This window comes from Ambystoma mexicanum, chromosome 5p (genome assembly GCF_040938575.1).
Source record: "Ambystoma mexicanum isolate Mex_15411 chromosome 5p, UKY_AmexF1_1, whole genome shotgun sequence".
NCBI classification, from domain to species: Eukaryota; Metazoa; Chordata; class Amphibia; order Caudata; family Ambystomatidae; genus Ambystoma; species Ambystoma mexicanum.
Window position 1 is genome coordinate 887,846,333 of NC_090930.1, and position 20,389 is coordinate 887,866,721.

At 47.5% G+C, this 20,389-nt stretch overlaps 1 protein-coding gene across 3 annotated transcripts in view; it reads left to right on the forward strand.

The window, feature by feature from the left end:
- HUS1 (HUS1 checkpoint clamp component) overlaps positions 1 to 20,389 on the forward strand; it is an 818,999-nt gene that overhangs the window by 245,755 nt on the left and 552,855 nt on the right. For all 3 annotated transcript variants that reach the window (XM_069613330.1, XM_069613331.1, XM_069613332.1), the window contains one exon: positions 11,508 to 11,615. In XM_069613330.1, the coding sequence (XP_069469431.1) occupies positions 11,508 to 11,615 (108 nt within the window). The remainder of the gene's footprint in view (positions 1 to 11,507; positions 11,616 to 20,389) is intronic.

Consider the following 20,389-nt stretch of genomic DNA (forward strand, 5'->3'; position numbering starts at 1 on the left):
GAGTGATAATGATCCTTTCTTTGCCCTGTCTCCTGTGAGCTTAGACGTGGTTGCGCTCTCCTCGAGGGAGATCTTGGGCCCTACGCCAAGAATCGGCATCTTTCGGCACTCTCCAGCCACAAAAGTCCTCCTGCGTAATATGCCTACAGTGACACACCAGCTTTGTTGTTGCAAGCTATATGATATATTTTTCCGGATTTTGTTGTATACAGTAGACCGCTCACATTAGACCGCCATCTTGTCAGCTACTCAACAGAACTCCCACGCCTTTCAGGGCTGGCATTTTAAATGTGGTCTTTTTGCAGATGTTTTAGGTCACTTAACCGAACAAGCTACACCTATTTGCTTGAAGAGATACTTGGATGTGGGACATTTTCGGGAATTAAGGTTAATCCTGATCTGGCGTGCGCTAGAGAGCCCAGGCAAGATGGTCGCAGGCCAAGAGAGCTCCCAGCACCATACTAATATCCGAATAAGATCCTGTCATCTCCCCGGTTGATCAACATGATCTACTTCGGCCGCAAGATATAGGAAGATCCTGTGTATGACTAAACAAACTCCTGAGTCTGCTGGACCTGGGAAAGCAGAGATATCAACAGCGTCGCCGGGGCCCTCCTGCGTCGTGGCCCTTGTAGCGTGAGGCTGGGCTGCCCCAGGGAGGAGGCGAACCCGTGCGCAGTGGCGTTCATAACGGAAAGGGAATAAGGCAAGGAGGGGAGGAGCTGCAGCGGTGAGGGACGCGATATGAGGCGCAGGAGAGTCAAGTACTCAGTGGAAGGCGGTACGCAGTGTCCCCGATGCTGGCGGCAACGCTCCCCAGAGTGACGCCTGACCGACATCGGCCTGCCCAATTAACAGGCGGGTAGCTGTAGGTGCACTCAAGCGTTGTAGCAATGAGCTGCCCAGGCTGCCTGGATCACGGAGAGGCGCCGACTGCGCTCAAGACAGCCTGCGTATCACACTTAGGAGATCCAGGGCGTCTCCCAACATTTCCGGACAGGAAACACAGATCGTGCCATGGGGAGAACGCTCTGGCTTCGCAAGGAGAGAGCCTACAACAGCTGAGCAGACTGGTGGGCGCACAGCAAGGTACGTGCCAATATAGGTGTCAACTGGAGACTCTAGGACACCGGGGGCTGAATCGGGAACCACTTCCCCCTTCTCGCCGCCCTTGAGGGTAGACCTGTAACAACTGGAGGCCCTTGATAGTGGCAGGGTGGAGTTCAGCCCTTCCCAGGAACGGCGGGTCCCCATCCACTGCATGTACTACGAGAACTACCTCATTGAGCAGGGACCCACGACCGAGATGCTGCCCAGGGAAATATCTCCCCCTTGCCCTCCTTTGTCGGAGGAACTGATTGGCATACCTTCCTCTAGGTGGGTAAACTGACTACTGCTTCGAGACCCACCAATATTGCAGGCCAGCAGAAAATAATAACATCAGAGAAAGCAGATAAAAGGGGAAGCCCTAGGGGCACAACGCAGTGCTCACCCGGCCACTGCTGAATGGAAGCTTGTGGGTTGAACAACTCCAGTCTGAAGCAGTGAACTTTATCAGGAAATCGGATTACAGATGGCAACTGGTCATCAGTAACTAACGCAGGAAACTGAGCTCTGAGGTGGAAGCAAGATCTTCTGAGTGAAAAACAGCTATAAACTAGACAAGATGTTCAAGGCAAATAAAGGCGAGGAACAGCAGTCCAAACTCCACTTCGAAATCCCCCACCCAGGCCAAAAATAATGAAACCATGGATTTACAGGACGGGTGCACTCAATCCATGACCCACAAGACCTCAACAGCGTTCTATGACATAAAGGAGATGTTTAACCAATTACAAAACAGTATACAGTCTCTCGATAGGAAGATGGATACCTTAACATACAAGGTGGACCACATGCAGTTCCGCCTGGATGAAGCAGAAGGGAATATTTTGGCGCTTGAAGATGAATCGACAACATCTAGGGACATGGTGCAAGTGAAACAGGCAATAAAAGAACTAGCTGAAAAACAGGAGGACTTGGAATCAAGATCCAAGAGAAACAACCTGCCAATAATTGGAGTGCCTGAAGCAGTGGAGCGAAGGAACATGGAACCCTTAGTCGAAGAGATCCTGAGAGAAGCACTGGGAGCAGAAGATTTCTCTGCTGTATTCATTGTGGAAAGAGCGCACCGGATACCAAGTGGCAGGAGGCCGATAACCGGAACACCCCCCAACCCTCCCCGGAACCCTATCATAGCACGAATGTTGAACTATCGGGACAAAGATCCAGCTCTTCGAAAAGCAAGAGAAAAGGAAACCTTGTTGTGTAAGGGAGACCCCATAAAACATTTTCTGCATTTCTCCGACAAGGTACAAGTGTCACGAAGAACCTACATAGACATGAAGAAGAGGATGTGGGAGAGGGGCATACGTTATGCCATGATATTCCTGACCAAACTACGCGTAGAACACGAGGAACGCACGCTGTTCTTCCACACCCCGGATGAAGGTAACGCCTTGCTTGAACAATTACCTTGGAACCCCAGACATGGTATGGTAATGTTTATTTGTAAAGCACCTATACACAAGGCAAGTGTTTCAAAGCGCTCAAGGAGGGTGGGAACATGGCGAAAAAACAGTCGTTCAGAGCCCTTGAAATTCTGAAACGATAAAGTCTACACAGGCAGAGTAAGTGCATATCTACAATTAACAGTTGAGACAACAGCAAATAGGTCTGACAACGATTCTGCAGTTTTTCCAAGTGCAATTAAGGAGTGAAGACCGGGGGAACAGAACAGACGATCTTCAGGAAGGTGCATTCGGATCACGTAAGGTCATGGACGGTTACAGGGAAGGAGGGGGTTGAGGGTGGGACAATTGAGTGATGCTGCAATGATCATACGTTTCCCCTAATTGTAACCTTTAGACAACACGAGGGACGAGAAAGTACCGAAAGTGGCCGGAGAATTAATATTCTTGTGGCAAGATGCCGGGTTTGGCTGAGCATCTAGTATCCAGTCAAGCGAAGGCTTACGTGTGTTGCGGGGCAATGCTGACTTGTTGGGGGTGGTCAGTCTGGTATGGGAGCAAATTACTGACCAGTTGGGGTTGTCGCTGGGGCACTGGGACGTAGAGGGGGGTGGAAGACGGGGGGACTCTGGAAACCAGAATGGGCAAGGTTCACACAACTAGGACACACAGAGGTGATTTACAGGGGAACTTGTGGGGTAGAAAATGTCTTCTGGGTCAGGATAACCACCATATTTGAGTAATGGCCAGTTCACTTAGATGTATCATGTGGAACGTGAGGGAACTAAACTGTCCATCTAAATGTCGCAAGGTCCTACTTTATTTGCAGCGACATTAGGCGGGAATATCGTTCCTACAAGAGACGCACTTAACACCAGAGGTGGAGTTGAAATTTGGAAAGAACTGGGGATGTCACCGCTATTTTTCAACATACTCATATGCAAGAGGGCTATGCATTCTCATTCACAACACCATAGGGTTTCGTATGATTGCCACAATCAAAGACCGGGGGGGAAGGGGTCTGATAGTTTGAGACCGACCATGCACCTTAATTATTAAGGCCCGAATCAAGACACTAACAACCCTAGAGCGGATAGATCTTCATTTGAGGGGATATCCAACGGGAGACATTATCTGGGCTGGGGATTTTAACGCAGTTATAGACCCAAACTTGGACCACACAGAGGGCCCCCACCGCCTGGTGACCAGGGGGACCAACTAGTTGCTGGACATGTGTCGAACGTGGGAGGTTGAAGATGTCTGGAGGCTTAAGAATCAGGGGGTACTGCAATATACTTTCCACTCATCGGTACACAATTTGGCATCCTGCATGGATTTGTTCTTGGTCTCTCAGGTACTGCTGGGGGCAGTCACAGAGGTGGTAATACTGGCACCTACACTATCGAACCATGCCCGGTACCAATGAATGTGGAGCTGGCGGGCCAGGAGAGGGAAAAAACGCCCTGGAGATTTAAGAGCGAAGGCCTGACAGACGCCCTGTGCCGAGAAGGCCCAACAGGGCCGATAGATACCTTTTTCGACATTAATGTTAGGTTGGTGGAATCAGTCGGGTTCCTCTGGGAGAGCTTTAAATTTGTGATAAGAGGGGAGTACATCTCAATAGAATCGGGAATGCTGAAACAAATCAGGAGGGAACAAACTGACACCGAGGCACAAATATGTGCACTGCAGGCAGCTGGAGTCACACTGACTCCCTTAGAACAAGTAGAAATCATGAAGCACTTACAACAGTTTAAAACATTGGCAGGCAGATACAGAGGCTAAACTAATTTGGTGGAAAACGGCAGTGCAGCAATATGGGCAAGGACAAAAGCCGGGCAGACAACCTTCTAGGGCCACAAGGTTGGACAATCCCAGGGAGCGGGTTCTGTCAATAACTGACACACATGGAGTGGAGAGATTTGCAGATTTGGAAATCACACAAGAGTTCTGCCAATTCTATAGTAAGCTATACTCCTCCTCTATAGTAAGCCACACTCAAACCTCCTAGGAGGTGTTGGATAAGTACTTGGATCCGGTAGCCCTTCACTGGTGCACAGATGAGGAAAAGGGAGGGGCTGGGTCGCCCAATGTCATTGGATGAGGTGCTGAATGCTATTACATCTCCACCTTCAGGGAAGTCTACTGGGCCGGACGGGTTCACTGCAGGATTTTACAAACATTATGCTGCGAAGTTCGCTCCTTACTTACTACAGGTGTACCACCAAAGCCTCCGGGAGGGTAAACTGCCGGAATCCCTGAGAGAGGCGCTGGTCATGGTACAAGCCCCCAAATGATTGCTCATCATATTGACCAATTTCTCTCATTAACTTGAATGATAAAATCCTGGCCAAAGCACTAGCCTCTAGACTGTCACCCTTGATGAGCACAATAGTAAGGGAGGATCAGGTAGGGTTCATCCCTGGACGCTCCACCTCCCAAAGGGATACTGAGAATGTTTGAGCTGAAATCAGCAGTGGGACAAGACCAGGTAGAGACTGCCCGATTAGATGCCACTAAGGCGTTTCATTCTGTGGATTGGCCCTTCTTGTTTACAGTCATGCGCAGGATGGGAATGGGAGAGCACTTTATAGGTATGGTGTCACTACTATATATTCTGCCTGCCGCAAGAGTGCGAGTGAATGGCCAGCTCATGCCGAAAATGCAGTTGGGTAGGGGCTCCTGACAGGGATGTCTCCTCTCACCTCTATTATTTGCACTGGCAATCGAGCCACTCGCAGAAAGAATAAGGGAAGCTCACCAGCACAGAGGGATTCAACTCTTCAAACACAGGGTGGTGATCTCTCTTTATGCAGACGACATGGTGCTATTCATTAACAATCCCAGACACAACCTAGACCCCATTATGGAAGATGTTCTGCCATTCAGCGTCTTCTCAGGGTTTATGATTAATGCAGCAAAATCAGTTCTGTTCCCATTGACGGACAGTGTGATACAATATCCGTATCGGTGGGGGTTTCAATGGCACACAACACAGACTCGATACTTGGGAGTTAACATTGCCCGAGACTCAACTGTTCTATATAAGAGCAATTATCAAAGAGTGCTGGAACAAGCCAGAGACACTATGGCCAGATGGAGGAACCTAACCTTTATGGTAGAATCTCCCTACTCAAAATGGTGTTAATGCCCTGGTTATTGCAATTATTCCTTAATGTCCTGATCGTAATGCCGGCAGAGTACTTCCGAGACCTGGAATCCATGATAACACAGTTTATTTGGGCGGGGAAACAAGCTAGAATATCTTGGGACGAGTTGGTAGATCCAGTACATGAGGGGGGCCTAGCCCTACCCGACTTGGAAATTTATTATAATGTGGCCCAAGCAGGGTTTATCCTGTATTGGTTCGGAGACCGAGGAGACACGTAGATGTGGAGCGCGCAATAGCAGCACTGTTCCTCTTATGATCAATCATCCTCACGGCACCCGACAGGGCGTTGAGAGCGAGAAACCTGGTTGAATTGACCTATAGGGCATGGGCCCGTATCAAACACAAGTCAAGAGGAGAGGTCCTCTACTCCCCGACACTGCCAGTCGTATATACACCAGGGTCCCCCTCACTTCCGAAATAGGCTTCGTTAATCTTATGAAACGAGTGAAGGTGAGTTGCTACCACGATCTATTTCCCAATGGGAGGTTCATAAAACTCGAAGAATTGAAAACCAGGGGGGAGCATGACTGCCCCAGATGTGTTTCTGTATTACAGATTGAGAACCTCTCTACAGCAAATATTCCTGGCATTCCCGGAACAACCCGAGATAGCACCCATATTAGACAAAATAATCCAGGGCGGGTACAATAATAGGGTGGTCTCAGTTATGTATGCTATGACCCTCAACTCTAAAGAAGGGAAAACATCCCCCAGGGAAAAATGCGAACTCTCCTTATGGCACGGAATATCTAGCGAGGCCTGGAGGTACTACTGTGAGGGAACAAGGAGGGTAGCACTAAACGCTAGATTTGAACTGATCCACTTTCACCAGTTATACCACACCCCTACTCGACTGCACAGTTACTTCCCAGGGGCCTCCAGCGGCTGTGTCAGATGTGGCACTGAGACAGCCGACTTTATACATGTGGCCTGGAAATGTCCTCTGGTTTTCACATTCTGGGAATTAGTGTTTGAAACTATAGGGGGAGTTATTGGGGAGAGTCTAGAGTCTAACCTGATGATGGCACTGCTGGGCTACACCAAATTGATCCCATGTGGCAGGAGGAGAGTGGCTGGGCTACTCTTGCTTCTGGCTAGGAGGCGTTTAGCGATGGCATGGGGAGGGAAGAAACTCCACGCTGACATCATGTACTGTAATGATATGGATATCGGATACAATGGGTTGTCGATTCACCAAACTGATAAGAGACATGTGGGGCCCGTGTGTTCACTATTTGATAACTCAATCACGAGATACGAATGAAAAAACCCCTGCAGCCCTAGGGGGGATTGAAAGAAGAAATGCCAAACAGTGCAGAATCAGTGATGCAATAGAAAGGGGAGCACCCCAAGCCAAACCACAAACAGCTGAAAGATGACGAGCGACCCTAAATCCGCATGCTATGAACCCCTTTAAGTACTACCCAAACAATTGTGATCCAAATAAACAGCCCTGATGGAAATAATGTTATTGATGAAAAGTGGGGAATGTTGGGGAATGTTGGTGTTGGCATGCTGATGCCAGTTTTGTTGAAAAAGGCCAATAAAAATAATTTAAAAAAAAAGGTTAATCCCGATCTGTGCTAATGCCTCTAGGGGATGTAGAGGAAAACCGATTAGCCAGTTTAGAAACCTTCCAATTTATGATTGGAACAGTTCGTATACAATATTTGGAGATTAACTTGACATAATATCTGAGTGATTTTTATTTCGCAAAGTTCCCCCCTTATTGGGCTAAAATAAAATCGGACATCCATATACGATCTCAATTTACATTTTTACAGATGCTATAACAGTGCTTTTTTCTGGACTTGTTACTGGCAGAGATTAAGAGAATGTTATACCAAACATTGTTTTCCCTAAGGCGCTGGGACTCCCTGGAGGACCCAGGATCGTTGTAGCATGGCTATGTGTCCCCACCGATAGACTACCTAAAGGGTAAGGCTCTGCCTGGTGTTATCGTTGCTATGGGACGTGCGTACGAAATAGCAGATCGTTGACGTGGACATCAACTTTTCATTTTGGTATTAAGTGAAATGGTCTTTTTCATTTTCCTGAAAATGAGACTGATTTAAAAAGACTGCTCTGAAAACGCTCAGACCAGTCTTACAAGTGAACGCAGGGGCTAACAGGCTGACTGAGACGGGCAGGGGGAGACGATTGGGGTGTTTGCGTGCTTGTGTGTATAATAGGGGACATTGTTTGTAGTGGGGAGGGGGCAGGGGAAAAGGTATGTGTCTGCGTGTGAGTATTTCTGTGGGAGGCGGGGTTCGGGCAGAAGTTGAAGGAGGGCATGAGGGGTGAAACCCCTGATTTCAAAGCGCCTAGGGGGAATTGATGTATTTCGAATATTAATAGATGCACCAACTCGGCTGAAAACAATCTGTCTTTTTTTTGTGTGAGGCCTTTAATATTCAAGATTACATAGAACCTTAATTTTATCTGGGTCTCTGCAATCAGAGACCCTATAGTAGATCCTCAAAGATTTCAAACCTAGTTCAGGGCTAGTGTATGGAGTCTGCTAAATGTGGAGAGATGGGTTGTTTATAAACCTACTACTGATGGAAGACGAACTGGGTATAGGGTGACTATAAATGTTTTTTTCCTTCAATTAAAGGGTGCCTTGACGAGTGCAAAATGAATACAGGATATAAATGGATATTTTACCCCGTTTTGAGAAAGTGTAACACAACTTTACAGGGCTTTCATAGTAGCAGTTGCCCAGCTAAAGTACAGTGGGAACTTGATATGGGTCACGTTTTAGCTGATGATTTATGGCAACTCCTTTGTGGTAAAGCCTTTAAGACATCGCTGGCATGCCAATATAAGATGTACGTGATTCTGATATTTCATAGATAGCAATAAACCACCACAGATATTATCAAAGATGTTCTAGCCCGCATTGGTGAAGAGACAGGGAAGTCGTTTTTTTTCTTTTTTTTCAGCATGTTTGGTGCGGATAAAAAAGTGCAAGCTTTATGTAAAGAAGAAGTTTTCTCTTGCACAGAGAAAGATGGCCTGTTCTTGGTGATCTTTGGGGGTCCTTCCTTTGAAATGAAATTTTTATTTTAGTACCAACCAATAATATGCAACGGTAAGACAAAAGTATTACAATAAAAACATAGCCAACATAAACCGTAGAGCAATCGGATCGTAGCAAGTAGAATATCCATGACACCAAGAAAAAAAAAGGAAATGACAATAAAACAAACGTCATATATCATGTATATAATCTATACAGCAGGACACTATTATAATACCAGCAGTGCAACCAAAATCACATTGATGAAAACATTTCAAAGAACACATCCTGTAGGAACATCAGCTATATACATCCAGGAACAGTCCCCATATATCATTAAATTTATCAGACTCCCCTTTCTGCCTGAAAATGGCCTTCTCATACGTGGACATGGTCAACAATGCCTCCACCTAAACATCAATACAGAAGGAATTGGATGATTTCCATGCACATAGGATCCTCTTTTTCGCAAGCATGCAACTCTGTAGCATCCAAACCTCCTTTGAAAATGACAGATCCCCTAATATTGCAACATCCCCAAGAATCAAAAGGGTTGCCCTTCTAGGAATGGTACACTCCAGCACTAGGCCCATCCTCTAACATACCCCTTCCCAAAACTGTCTGGTTTTGCTGCGAAACCAAAGCTAGTGGCTCAACGTACCCCTTGCCTAATTACATTTCCAGTACTGGTCACTGTCTGATAGGTTTGATAGTCAGACATAATAAAATTGAAAGCACCATACCTACCTTAAAAAATAAATTTAAAAAAAGCATGGAAAATCTATGACCTGGATAAACTAAACATTTTCTAAATTAATTCACACTAGGTACAGAGATGGAATTGTAATCGTTTATTTCGAAATACAAAGGCACTGAACCTGAACCACAGAAAGGGTATGCAAGGAGCTGTGCATTTACATTGGCGCCTCTGTCTCTCCCCCAATGCCTATCAGCCTCTGTCCTGTCCAGTTCTATGTTTCTATTCTTGTAGAGAACATTAAGACCAGCATGCACCCGACTGTACAGAACCGTTGCATGGATCATGGGTCCCAAGATGCAGTACAAAACAAAGCAAAAATGCGACTGCAAGTACCACAATGCACCTTGGGGCAACAGACAAGACCCAGCATGTAGCAGGAGGGACAGACTGTTCCCAAATAGGAATGCACTGGCTGTTCTCCTTCCTAAACTGAGCAGGACACCAAACGCCCTTTCCACCTATTCCAGACGGGCCACAGGTGAACCGGATGGCAACAGCAGGTAAACTGGGACTAGCAGGGGAACTCAGGGGAACAGGAGAGACCCAGGAACATTCCCTAAAAGCTGTTTGAACAAAGATTAATCCAGGACAGCAGAAAGTCAGAGAGCAAACAACCCTTCTGACCACATGCCTGGCAGCAGGATAATCGACACTGAACTGCTAAGGGGGAAGGGCTAGCAGGCCTTTTGAAGATTCCAGGGGAAGTCCCGGCCCCCAAGGATATAGATTTGATGCAGACTGGCCAAGAGGAGCAGCTGCCATAGGGAACCAACGGGAGCTAAGGGAACTCTTATCCAGAAAGGGGTGGGCTATAAAAAGCCAGCAGTTTTAGTTGCGAGTTAGTGGTGCCTGGGCAAGGTCGGACAGATGGTACAGGAGGGCCAGCAGATCAGATGGTCTAGCAGCTGGAGGCGTACTTAGAGACTTAGTTACAGAGAGAAGAGGTAAGGTGTTTGGGTGAGAAAGGGGTACCAATTGAGTTGAGTGATAGAGTGGTTAGATTAATTTTGGAGGGGGTAGAAGGCAGGTTGGTGTAGGTGGGGGAGAGGTTGGAGGTAATTCTGGAGGGAAAAATAGGCGGGCTGAGACTAGAAGAGGAAGTGATAGGCAAAGGTTGGGTATTCTTGGGAGGTGTGGGATTTAGAGGGAAATTAATAGGATCAGAAGGAAATTGATGGAAAAAGACAGGAGACGAGACAGTGGGAGAGAGAGCAGACCAGGAAACTGAGTGTAGTGAGAAGCGAGAGACCAAACAAGTTCAGTTGAAGGGTGGATATATGGGAATGGGAAGAGTGCAGTAAGACCAGCAAATAGAGTGTGTAGAGATAGAGGAAGGAGGACATAGAAGAGTGGAGACATGCAAGTTAAAAAAAAAGTTGAGAGGGTCATCAGGAGGAGAAGACCCCCAGGACAACCAAGCTACCCTGCAATGTCCTGTAGAATGTCCCTGAGGAAGTCTGTTAGATAAAGAACTCCCTATGGCTGAAAGAGATTAGATAGTAGGGGTGCCCTGGCTAAAGTAAACTAATGTTGAGCAAGCAAGTGTATATTACAGAGCCTGGGTTATAGAAGTGGCCGTCCCTTCAAGATGGTGGGGTACAGGGACCATCCCTAGAATGTAAACCCCAATTGTTTTGTGTACATCTCTAGAATAAAAACAGTAACTTAATTGTTTTTTGTCCCGTGACTTACCTGGCGCATTGTGATGTGGATCATAGCAAGTCCAACAGTAATGGTTATTAGCTACCTTGCGCTGCTGCCTCCTTCACAACCTGCATCGTTTTGTAAAAGCATCCGGCTATGGTATTTTGGTTATTCTCATGTACAGTGTTTTTGATTCAAGTGCTTCCCTTCTAGTCAGTAAACACAAAATTTGAATACAAGAGGTAGTGTGGTTTAAGTGGTATACAGTCACCCTTTAAATGCAGATATGCAATATGTGTGTCAAATGTACTGCTAATAAAAAAGACTCACTGCTTTTATAGTAATATATTTCTTAAATATCTGTTGGCAAAGACAAAATGTTATTTGTTCCCATTTAAGCCATCCTTGTCGAGCAGTAGCCGCATTGTTACACATGACATCCCTGTTGGTGTTATTCCCAGAAAGCTGTGGCATGACTTCAGAGAGCCCAACGTTCCAGACTTTGATGTAAGTTTTGTTTTCCTACTTTATTTATTTCTCAAACATTTGAGAACTGGATTGCATAACGTGCTGCATGCTTTGATGATGTTCACCATTGGAGTGCTTGCTACTTGCTATAAAAAATACTGGACCGTGGAACATGTACATTTTTGGGTTACTACTTTTTAAACCGGATGGTCTTTCGGAAATCTTTAGAACTTGTAATGATTCTTCTTGGTTCTCACATGTCTGTGCAATAAGTAGGGATCCAGATAAGATTTTGAGGTGATAGTTTTTTACTTTTGAATGGATTGTGTCCTCCCACGTATTCCTCATCTTGTGATAAATCGTTATCTCCAGCTTTGCTGCTTCGGGAAAAAAAATTCTCGGCAGAGGGCACTGTGCTCAAGGTCGTGGCGTCGATTGTCCCTCGACGTACTCCGTACTCTGTCGACGTCACCGATGTTATAAATAGCTCGAGCCACGCCCGTTGCTTCAGTTCCGTTTGTCCGATCGCTTCGCTATCGAGAACGGCACGCTTCTATTTTCTGTGAAGAAAATGTCGTCATCTTCGACACCTTCGACACCCAGAACTGGGTTTAAAACGTGTGCAGATTGTGGATCTAAGATGTCGATCACCGATCCCCACCGGATTTGTCTCTGGTGTCTCGGTTCCAGTCACCGAACCGACGACTGCGGGTCCTGCCAATCTATGACCAAAAAAGCTCTTCGTGAGAGGAAACTGTCAGTGGGGAGGGAGGCCTCAAAAAAGGTTTCGTCAAAAAGACACAAGAAAGCGACTGATTCTAAGGAATCGGATCGCCATAGGCACTCGAAGAGATCTCGATCTAGGAGTAGATCGAGACACTCTTCGTCGTCATCGAAAAAAACGAAGAGGAGACATAGATCTCCCTCATCATCTTCTTCTTCAGAGTCGACTGAAGAAATTCGTTGTCCGACTAAATCGGATTCTCCCAGTAAGTGGGAAGAATTCTGCAAAAAGATGATGGAGGTTTTCGAGAATGCGGCCCGACCCCCTCGAAAAAGCCATACCCCTAAAGTCGCTCCATTGGACGACAAAGGGAAGTCCAAGGCTACCATGGCCAAGACCGGTAGCGTCGAGGAATCCAAAAAACCTTGAGTCGACGTAAAACCGTCGAAGACTCTTCGAGAGTCGAGCACCTCTCCAGTGCCATGCAAGAAACAGAAGTCGTCGAAGACTTCGACAACTTTGTCGACGCCCTCGACGTCGATCATTTCGACGCCAAAGCCAAATGCGTCATCGATGCCATTATCAAAGTCATCTTCGAAAACTTCGAAGACTTCGCAGACACCCTCGAAAACTTCGAGGGATTTGCCATTTCCTTCGAAGCAGATGGAAGAGGAAGTAAGGAGATTCATGTCATGATCTCTGCTTCCAAAAGGTCAGGGTTTTCCCAACTCCCTTGGAAGCAGATCCATAACCCAGGTTCCGAGTGCCAACCAGTCCCAATTGGGACCTTTTGGACCCAGTCCTGGCGCCAGTGGCACCAGGCTCATAAATATGCCCAGTCCCAGCGCTGGAAGCGCCGGGCTCATAATGCTTGGGTGGACTTACCTGCAGCAGACCATGCTGCTTACTTGCCTGCCAGTTGAGCCTCTGATCCTCTTCTGTTTGGAACTACTTTTCCTGTTGGGTGGAGTCGGAGCCACTCCCTAGATTCAGAACACTGGAACTCTTCTGGAAGGCAGGAACTCTTTTCTTACTTAGGCGTGGCTGTGGAAGGAGACACCTAAGCACTACAGGAGGCTATTTAAACCACACCCGGTGGATGAATCTTGCTTTGCGTTATTCTGCACCCTCTGCAGCAGAACGCTCATCGTGTCTTCTGCATCCGGTCCTGGGCCTAAGGAAAAAGGCTTACCATCCTGAATCCAGTCTTCAGCAACACCTATAAAGACAAGAAAGAACAGGTTAGCATTCCGGCATCTGAAAGGCAAAGGCTTACCTACTCTTTGTGCGCTCCGGAGGTCTTCACACTGCATTCCGGCATCTGAAAGACAAAAGCTTACCAACTCTTCGCACGCTCCGGAGGCCGTCGGCGCTGCATCTCGCATCTGAAAGACAAAACAAGGTGCGTTTAAAGACATTGGGGAACTTTAATACTCACGTGCCATTACTCCTTTCCACATCTAACCCAGTGGGTATCCCTGCACCCTGCAGCCGCTCCGAACTTGTACCTGCAAAATAAAAAGACAGTTAGAGCGCTTCGTGAAGCTGGCAACAAGCGCTTACTTACGTGCTTCCAGGCGCTTCTATTCATCACACGGGCTCCATCTTCAACTCACTTCAGCCCGTCATCCGCCATCGCCGGAACCCTGCAAAACAAGAGACATCATTATTACAGACTTTAAAGATATTTGAGTTACTCGAAACTTACCGTTCGTGCAGTAAACGACGGAAAGCAGTCCTCTGAAGTCAAGAGGCCTGCGCTACCTATCCAGTGAAGAAACTGGTTACAGCACCCTGCCCCGAGGCAGATGGAGAGCTCGGCATTCACTTACCTAAGGTGAGAGCGTTAACCTGTGGGGGTGTACAGGAGAGGAGAAGAGGAAAGAGATAGGGACACCCCAATAACCCCAGTTCATTAACCCCGTATTTTCTATCTGCAGACATCTTACTCTGCACGTCAGGCATACAGGGCACAGAGGTCCAGCCCAAAGAGCCAACCGGGTGCTGCACATCACCTTTGAAGATACGGTAGTCGCCCAGTCAAGACCGGCGCCTCTGCGAGAATCAGGTGAGCGTTACAATTCACTCCTTTGCCCAGGTCAGACTTTTTCAAATCTATGTCAGCAATCTATGAAGAGTCTGCTTCAGAAGAAGAAAAGGTTACTCCTTTGGGGGTTACTTATGGTACAAGACAAGTTCCTGAGGAACTTATTGACCAGGAATCTAGAATGAGAGACCTGAGTGATACTCTACATTCTGCCTGTGGAGTTGACACATCCCCAGAATTAGAGTTCGCCAAACCTGATCCTGCAGAGCATGCAGATGCTGGGTACAGGTGTTTTATGACCAGGGTAGTTGAATATATGGGTTGGGGTAATACTTCACCCATTTTTTAACAAGATGACATGACGGATATAATCGTCAAGGGACCTCAGAATGATCCTGTTCTCCCTTTTCACAGGGCCCTTCAAAGGACTGTGGAGAAAAACTGGGAGAAAGCAGAAACTATTGCTGCTGCAGATAGCAATTTTCCAAGAAAATATAGACCAGATGGAACGGATCCTGAATATTTGAATAAACATCCGACTCCAGAGAGTTTAGTCATTCAGGCAGCATCTACTTCAAAACAAACTGCTTATCCAACTATCCCTCCAGATAGAGAGGATAAAAAAATTGATGCCTGGGCACGTAAAGTTTTCACATCAGGCAGTATGGCACTTAAGTCGGCAAATGTCACCTGTATCCTAGCCAGGTTTACCCATACCCTGTGGGACTGTATTTCGGCGGCGGCTGATCATATTCCGGAAGGCGAGGAAAGGGAAGGCTTCCTGAATATAGTCAAAGACGGGAAGGAGGCAATGGGGGAATGTCTCCAGTCTGGACTGGATACTGCTAATAGTATCAGCTGATCCATGGCTGCAAGCGTTGTGCTACGCAGATTTGCGTGGTTGAGGAAGTCGGGATTTGCACTAGACGTGCAAGCTAGACTCCTCATCATGCCCTTTGATGGCTCGAGGCTCTTTGGCAGAAAGGCTGATGAAAGCCTAGAAAAACCTCAGACCTCGAAAGCGGCAGCTAAATCATTTGGCGCCTCTTTGCACTAGCCTCTAAAACCCTATTCCGGCTCATCTTCCTGGAGGGGTCGTTCTTTCACGATACTACTCCTCTTTTGGTAGAGGAAGAGGACAGGCTTCTCAAAGGGGCAAAAGAAACTTCCCTCGTGGAACACGAGGAAGAGTTGCAAAATCAGCTTCAGGAGCGGCATCTGTACCCTCAGCCACTTCTGCAGCCGCCTCCAAATCCCTCTGAGACCTTGTTACACAAAACACCAGTGGGAGGCAGGATCTCTCAACATCTGAAGGAATGGCGGGGCATTACCTCAGATGCTTGGGCACTGGAAACAGTAGCCCAAGGTTACTGTCTCCCCTTTCTAAAAAGGCCTCAGAGTCATCCACCGGGAGCCAACTCTGCCAAAATTCCGGATCCGCTCCTGTTGCAGGAAATTTTAACCCTGCTAGAGAAAGGTGCCATAGAACTGGTACCTGTAGCGGAGAGGAACAGGGGTTGGTACTCCCCATATTTTCTCATCCCAATAAAGGACAGAGGACTGAGACCCATCTTGGACTTGAGAAACTTGAACAAGTTCTTCAGGAAGGACAAGTTCAAGATGGTGACTCTTTCTCAGATCCTTCAGGCTCTCCAACACCAAGATTGGTTGGTATCATTGGACCTTCAGGATGCTTACTTTCATGTGCCAATCCATCCAAAGCACAGAAAGTACCTGAGGTTCGCGATTTGCAATTCTCATTATCAGTTTCGAGTTCTGCCATTCGGGTTGACCTCCGCCCTGAGGGTTTTCACCAAACTGTTGGCGGTTGTGGCAGCAAGTCTCAGGAGAGGAGGTATTCACATATATCCCTACCTAGATGACTGGTTGATCAGAGCAAGTTCTCCAGAACAAGCTCAGGAACATCTTTCGATCACCTGCTACTTCCTCCACAAACTGTGCTTCTCCCTCAATTTCAAGAAGTCCCACATGATACCATCCCAGAAACTCCAGTTTATCGGAGCAGTTTTGTACACTTCATCGGGAAAAGCCTCGCCTCCCGAAGTGAGAGCTCTCCACATCCAGCAGATGGTAACGAAGTTTCAGAATGCCCAACATCTACCGGCCTTCGATTTTCTCAGGTTGCTCAGCCTCATGGCATCCTGCATTTTCCTAGTACCAGAGGCCAGGTTGAGAATGAGATCCCTTCAATGGGCACTCAGAACTCAGTGGTCCCAGTTCTCACGGAATATGTCGGATCTTCTGCAAGTCCCGAGCGCAGTTGCTCAGGATCTTCTATGGTGGGCTTGCAACGACAACATTCTCAAGGAAGAGTAATTTTGGCAACCATGGCCGGAGATAACGGTAGTGACGGACGCCTAACTCACGGGGTGGGGAGCACACACCAACTATCTGACAATCAGCGGTCATTGGTCTCCATCTGAGTCCAAACTACACATCAACCTATTGTAGCTGAGGGCAATCAGACTAGCTCTGAAGGCCTTTCTGCCCTCTGTACAGGGAAAGAATGTCCTGATAATGACGGACAATACAGTGGCCATGTACTATCTCAACAAGAGAGGTGGTGTAGGGTCACTGCCACTGTGCAGAGAAGCAATGCAGCTCTAGTTCTGGGCAATACGAGAAGGAATCTCTCTGTCGGCAATTCACCTAGCCGGAGAGAAGAACACGGCGGCAGACGCTCTGAGCAGGCAGAGCACAGTCTCTCACGAGTGGGAGCTGGCTCAGGAAGTTCTTCTGGAGATCTTCGCCATTTGGGGAACCCCTCAAGTGGATCTGTTTGCCACCGCGATCAACCGGAAGTGCGATCAGTACTGCTCAAGGGAATTTCCTCAAAGAGGAGCTCTGGGAGACGCATTCGTAGTGGAGTGGAAGTTTCCAGTGCTGTACCCGTTTCCCCCAGTCCCCGTGATTCCTCAAGTAATCAGGAGGTTGAGAAAGTTCAAGAAAACCATGATCCTAATTGCCCCGGATTGGGCCAGGAGAACGTGGTACCCGGACCTTCTAGGCATGTCCATCTGCCCTCCAATACGTCTTCCTCTTGCGAGAGAAGATCCTCTCTTTGTGGAAGGTCGGGTTCTCCATCCAGAGGTCAAGACACTCAACCTTCACGCATTGTTTCTGAGAGGTTGAGATACAAGGATTGGGATCTTCCGGATGACGTAATGGAAATCTTGCTTTCGGCCAGAAGACCAGCAACAAAGTTTTTGTACCGATGTCGCTGGAACAGGTTTAGTAACTGGTGCAAAGACAAGGATGTGGACCCTTTTCAGTGTGGCACCCCAATGGTACTCTCTTTTCTACTACATCTAGCTAATCTGGGGCTCCAGATAGGAACAATCAAAGGATACCTTGCTGCGCTGTCCATTTTCAAGCGCTCCTCGGAAGAGGTTTCATATTTCAAAATACCGTTAATAATTTAATTCTTAAAGGGGCTTACTAATGTATACCCTCCAGTACCTTTTCATGTACCAACTTGGGACTTCAATTTAGTATTAACATTCTTGACTTGCATACCTTTTGAGCCTCTGCACTCATGTCCATTGAGGCTTTTGACTCTAAAAACTGTCCTCCTTGTAGCCCTATCATCAGCCCGCAGGGTTAGCGAACATCAGGCTCTCTCATGCAAACCACCATATACTATTTTTTATAAAGATAAGGTAGTCCTTAAAGTTAAACCTTCGTTCTTGCCAAAAGTAGTCTCAGACTTCCATTTGTCACAAAAAATAGTACTACCAACTTTTTATCCTCCTCCTCATCTGGGCAAAGAAGAGGAGAGATTACACAGATTAGATCCCAAGAGGGCTCTTAGTTTTTACATCTCAAGGATGGCTAAATTGAGACAAGATGACCAACTGTTTGTGGGTTATACTGGTCATAAATTAGGCTTATCTGTAACAAAACAGACCATTTCCCGCTGGATCATATTAGCCATAGTTGAATGCTACAGATTAGCGGGAAAAGAACCACCAGATGGGCTTTGTGCCCATTCTAGAAGGGGAATGGCTACTTCTGCGGCTCTAAAGAGGGGAGTCCCGGCAGCAGATGTTTGTGCAGCTACAACCTGGAAAACAATGCATACCTTTGTTAAACATTATTGTTTGGACACTGCCTCCTCTAACGAGGGTTTATTTGCAAAGGCAGTTCTGCATTCTGTCCACGAAAACTGAAATTAGTACTCCCACCTCCAAAAATTGATACTGCTATGGGAGCCTATCACAAGATGAGGAATACGTGGGAGGACACAATCCATTCGAAGAACAAGTTACTTACCAACTGTAATGTTCTTTCGACTGGATGTTCCTCCCACGTATTCCTCATCGACCCTCCCATCCTACCCCACAGTACAGTTTACGTTTTCTTACACTTTCCCCTCAGGAAGAATGTATCGGTCATGGGACACGCCTGGTTGTTCCTCATATATATATATATATATATATATATATATATATATATTTCTGAGGCTTGTGGAATCTGCTTAGATCACATGCTGTGCATAGGCCGACATCTAGTGGAAGCTGCGGAGTATTACAGTTTGTTTTTCGAAAGTCGAAAATGGGCGTCGACACAGGCGTGCCAGTAATACTATCCCTAGTGTGACGTCCACTGTACCCAAGATCCCTCACGCGTGTAGGATCCTCAGATTGTTTTTTTCCGCCATACTGGTCGGAAGCATCTTGCGGAGTTCCCTGGCCTTAGCCATACTTTTGCTGTTATTATAATTATAATTCTTATTCATTCCCTTCCCCACCCCAACGTCGACCCTCAACCTCGACGACGGCTGGAGAAGTCATCGACCGTCGACTGCTGCACGACGGATCTGGGCCTCGGAAGGCCGCTGGCCTCGGCCCGGGCCTAGTAGGCCGCTGGCCTCGGCCCTTACAAGTAGGGAGAGTGGGGGGTGGTACATACTCTTCACTCTTGATATATAGTTACATTTATATATTCCTACACTTAGCAGCCCGCTGCCTTAAGGTGCGTATGGAGGGTACCCCTTTTCAATTCTGCCCCAAGTGCAATCGCAAATACCCTTGGGTCGACAGGCACGCCACGTGCAATCTCTGCTTGCCGAGGGATCACCCCGAAGCGAACTGCAGAGCGTGTAGTAGGTTTAAACCTAAGACACTTAAGGACCGTTCGACAAAGCGTTGGGCCCACCACGCCAAGCAGGAGGCCATGGCAGCGGAGGGCGCCTTCAGCAATGGCAGCGACGCCGTACTTTCGGACGGCGAGGGCATTACGGCGTCGAAAGACAGCCGACGAGCGCAGGTCCCCGACCTCGGAAGGTCGTCCGGCAGGGCGGCTATGGGGAAGACCCCCGGCGACGCAAGCGCTACACACCTAACACACACTAAACACACTAAGACCAACCGGACCTCGACGACGTCGACTTCCCGGAAAGAGGCACAAAAAGAACGGTCCGACTCGGTGTCCTCTGGGCGCTCTCGATCGAGATCGCCTCACGACGCAAGGCAATCATCCACTCTTGCCAAGAGTGCCTCGCTACACACATTAACGGAAGTTCGATCGTCGGGAGACGAAGACGACTTCCACCCCCAGGCCGCGCTCCAAGATACCGAGACCGCGGTTAACACCAGTGAGGCCCCACGCCCGAAGCACACAGATACCTCTCCAGACCCTCGGCGCCAGGCGTCGAAAGTCTCTGGGGCCCCCAAGGGACAGGGAAAACATTTTTCCACGCACGGGGAGGGGGGGAAACAGCGGAAAGCACAGCCTTCCACCCCTGTAAAGCCATCCTCCCACCCTAGGCAGACAAGTAAACACAAGTCTACCCTTGAAAAGTCCCATAAATCACCTGCTAAAGTAATACCCTGTTCCAGGGAATGGTCCAGTGAAGACATAGACAGGGTTATGTCTAGGATGTCTTCCTTAGCTGATTTTTATGATAAGAACCCAGAACACTTTCTTTCATATAACCCTCAAGGGGCCACACCCTCAGGCTCCTCCGATCCCATCCCGCTAAGTAAAAAGCCCCGGTTCGAAAGACCTGAACCCTTCGAG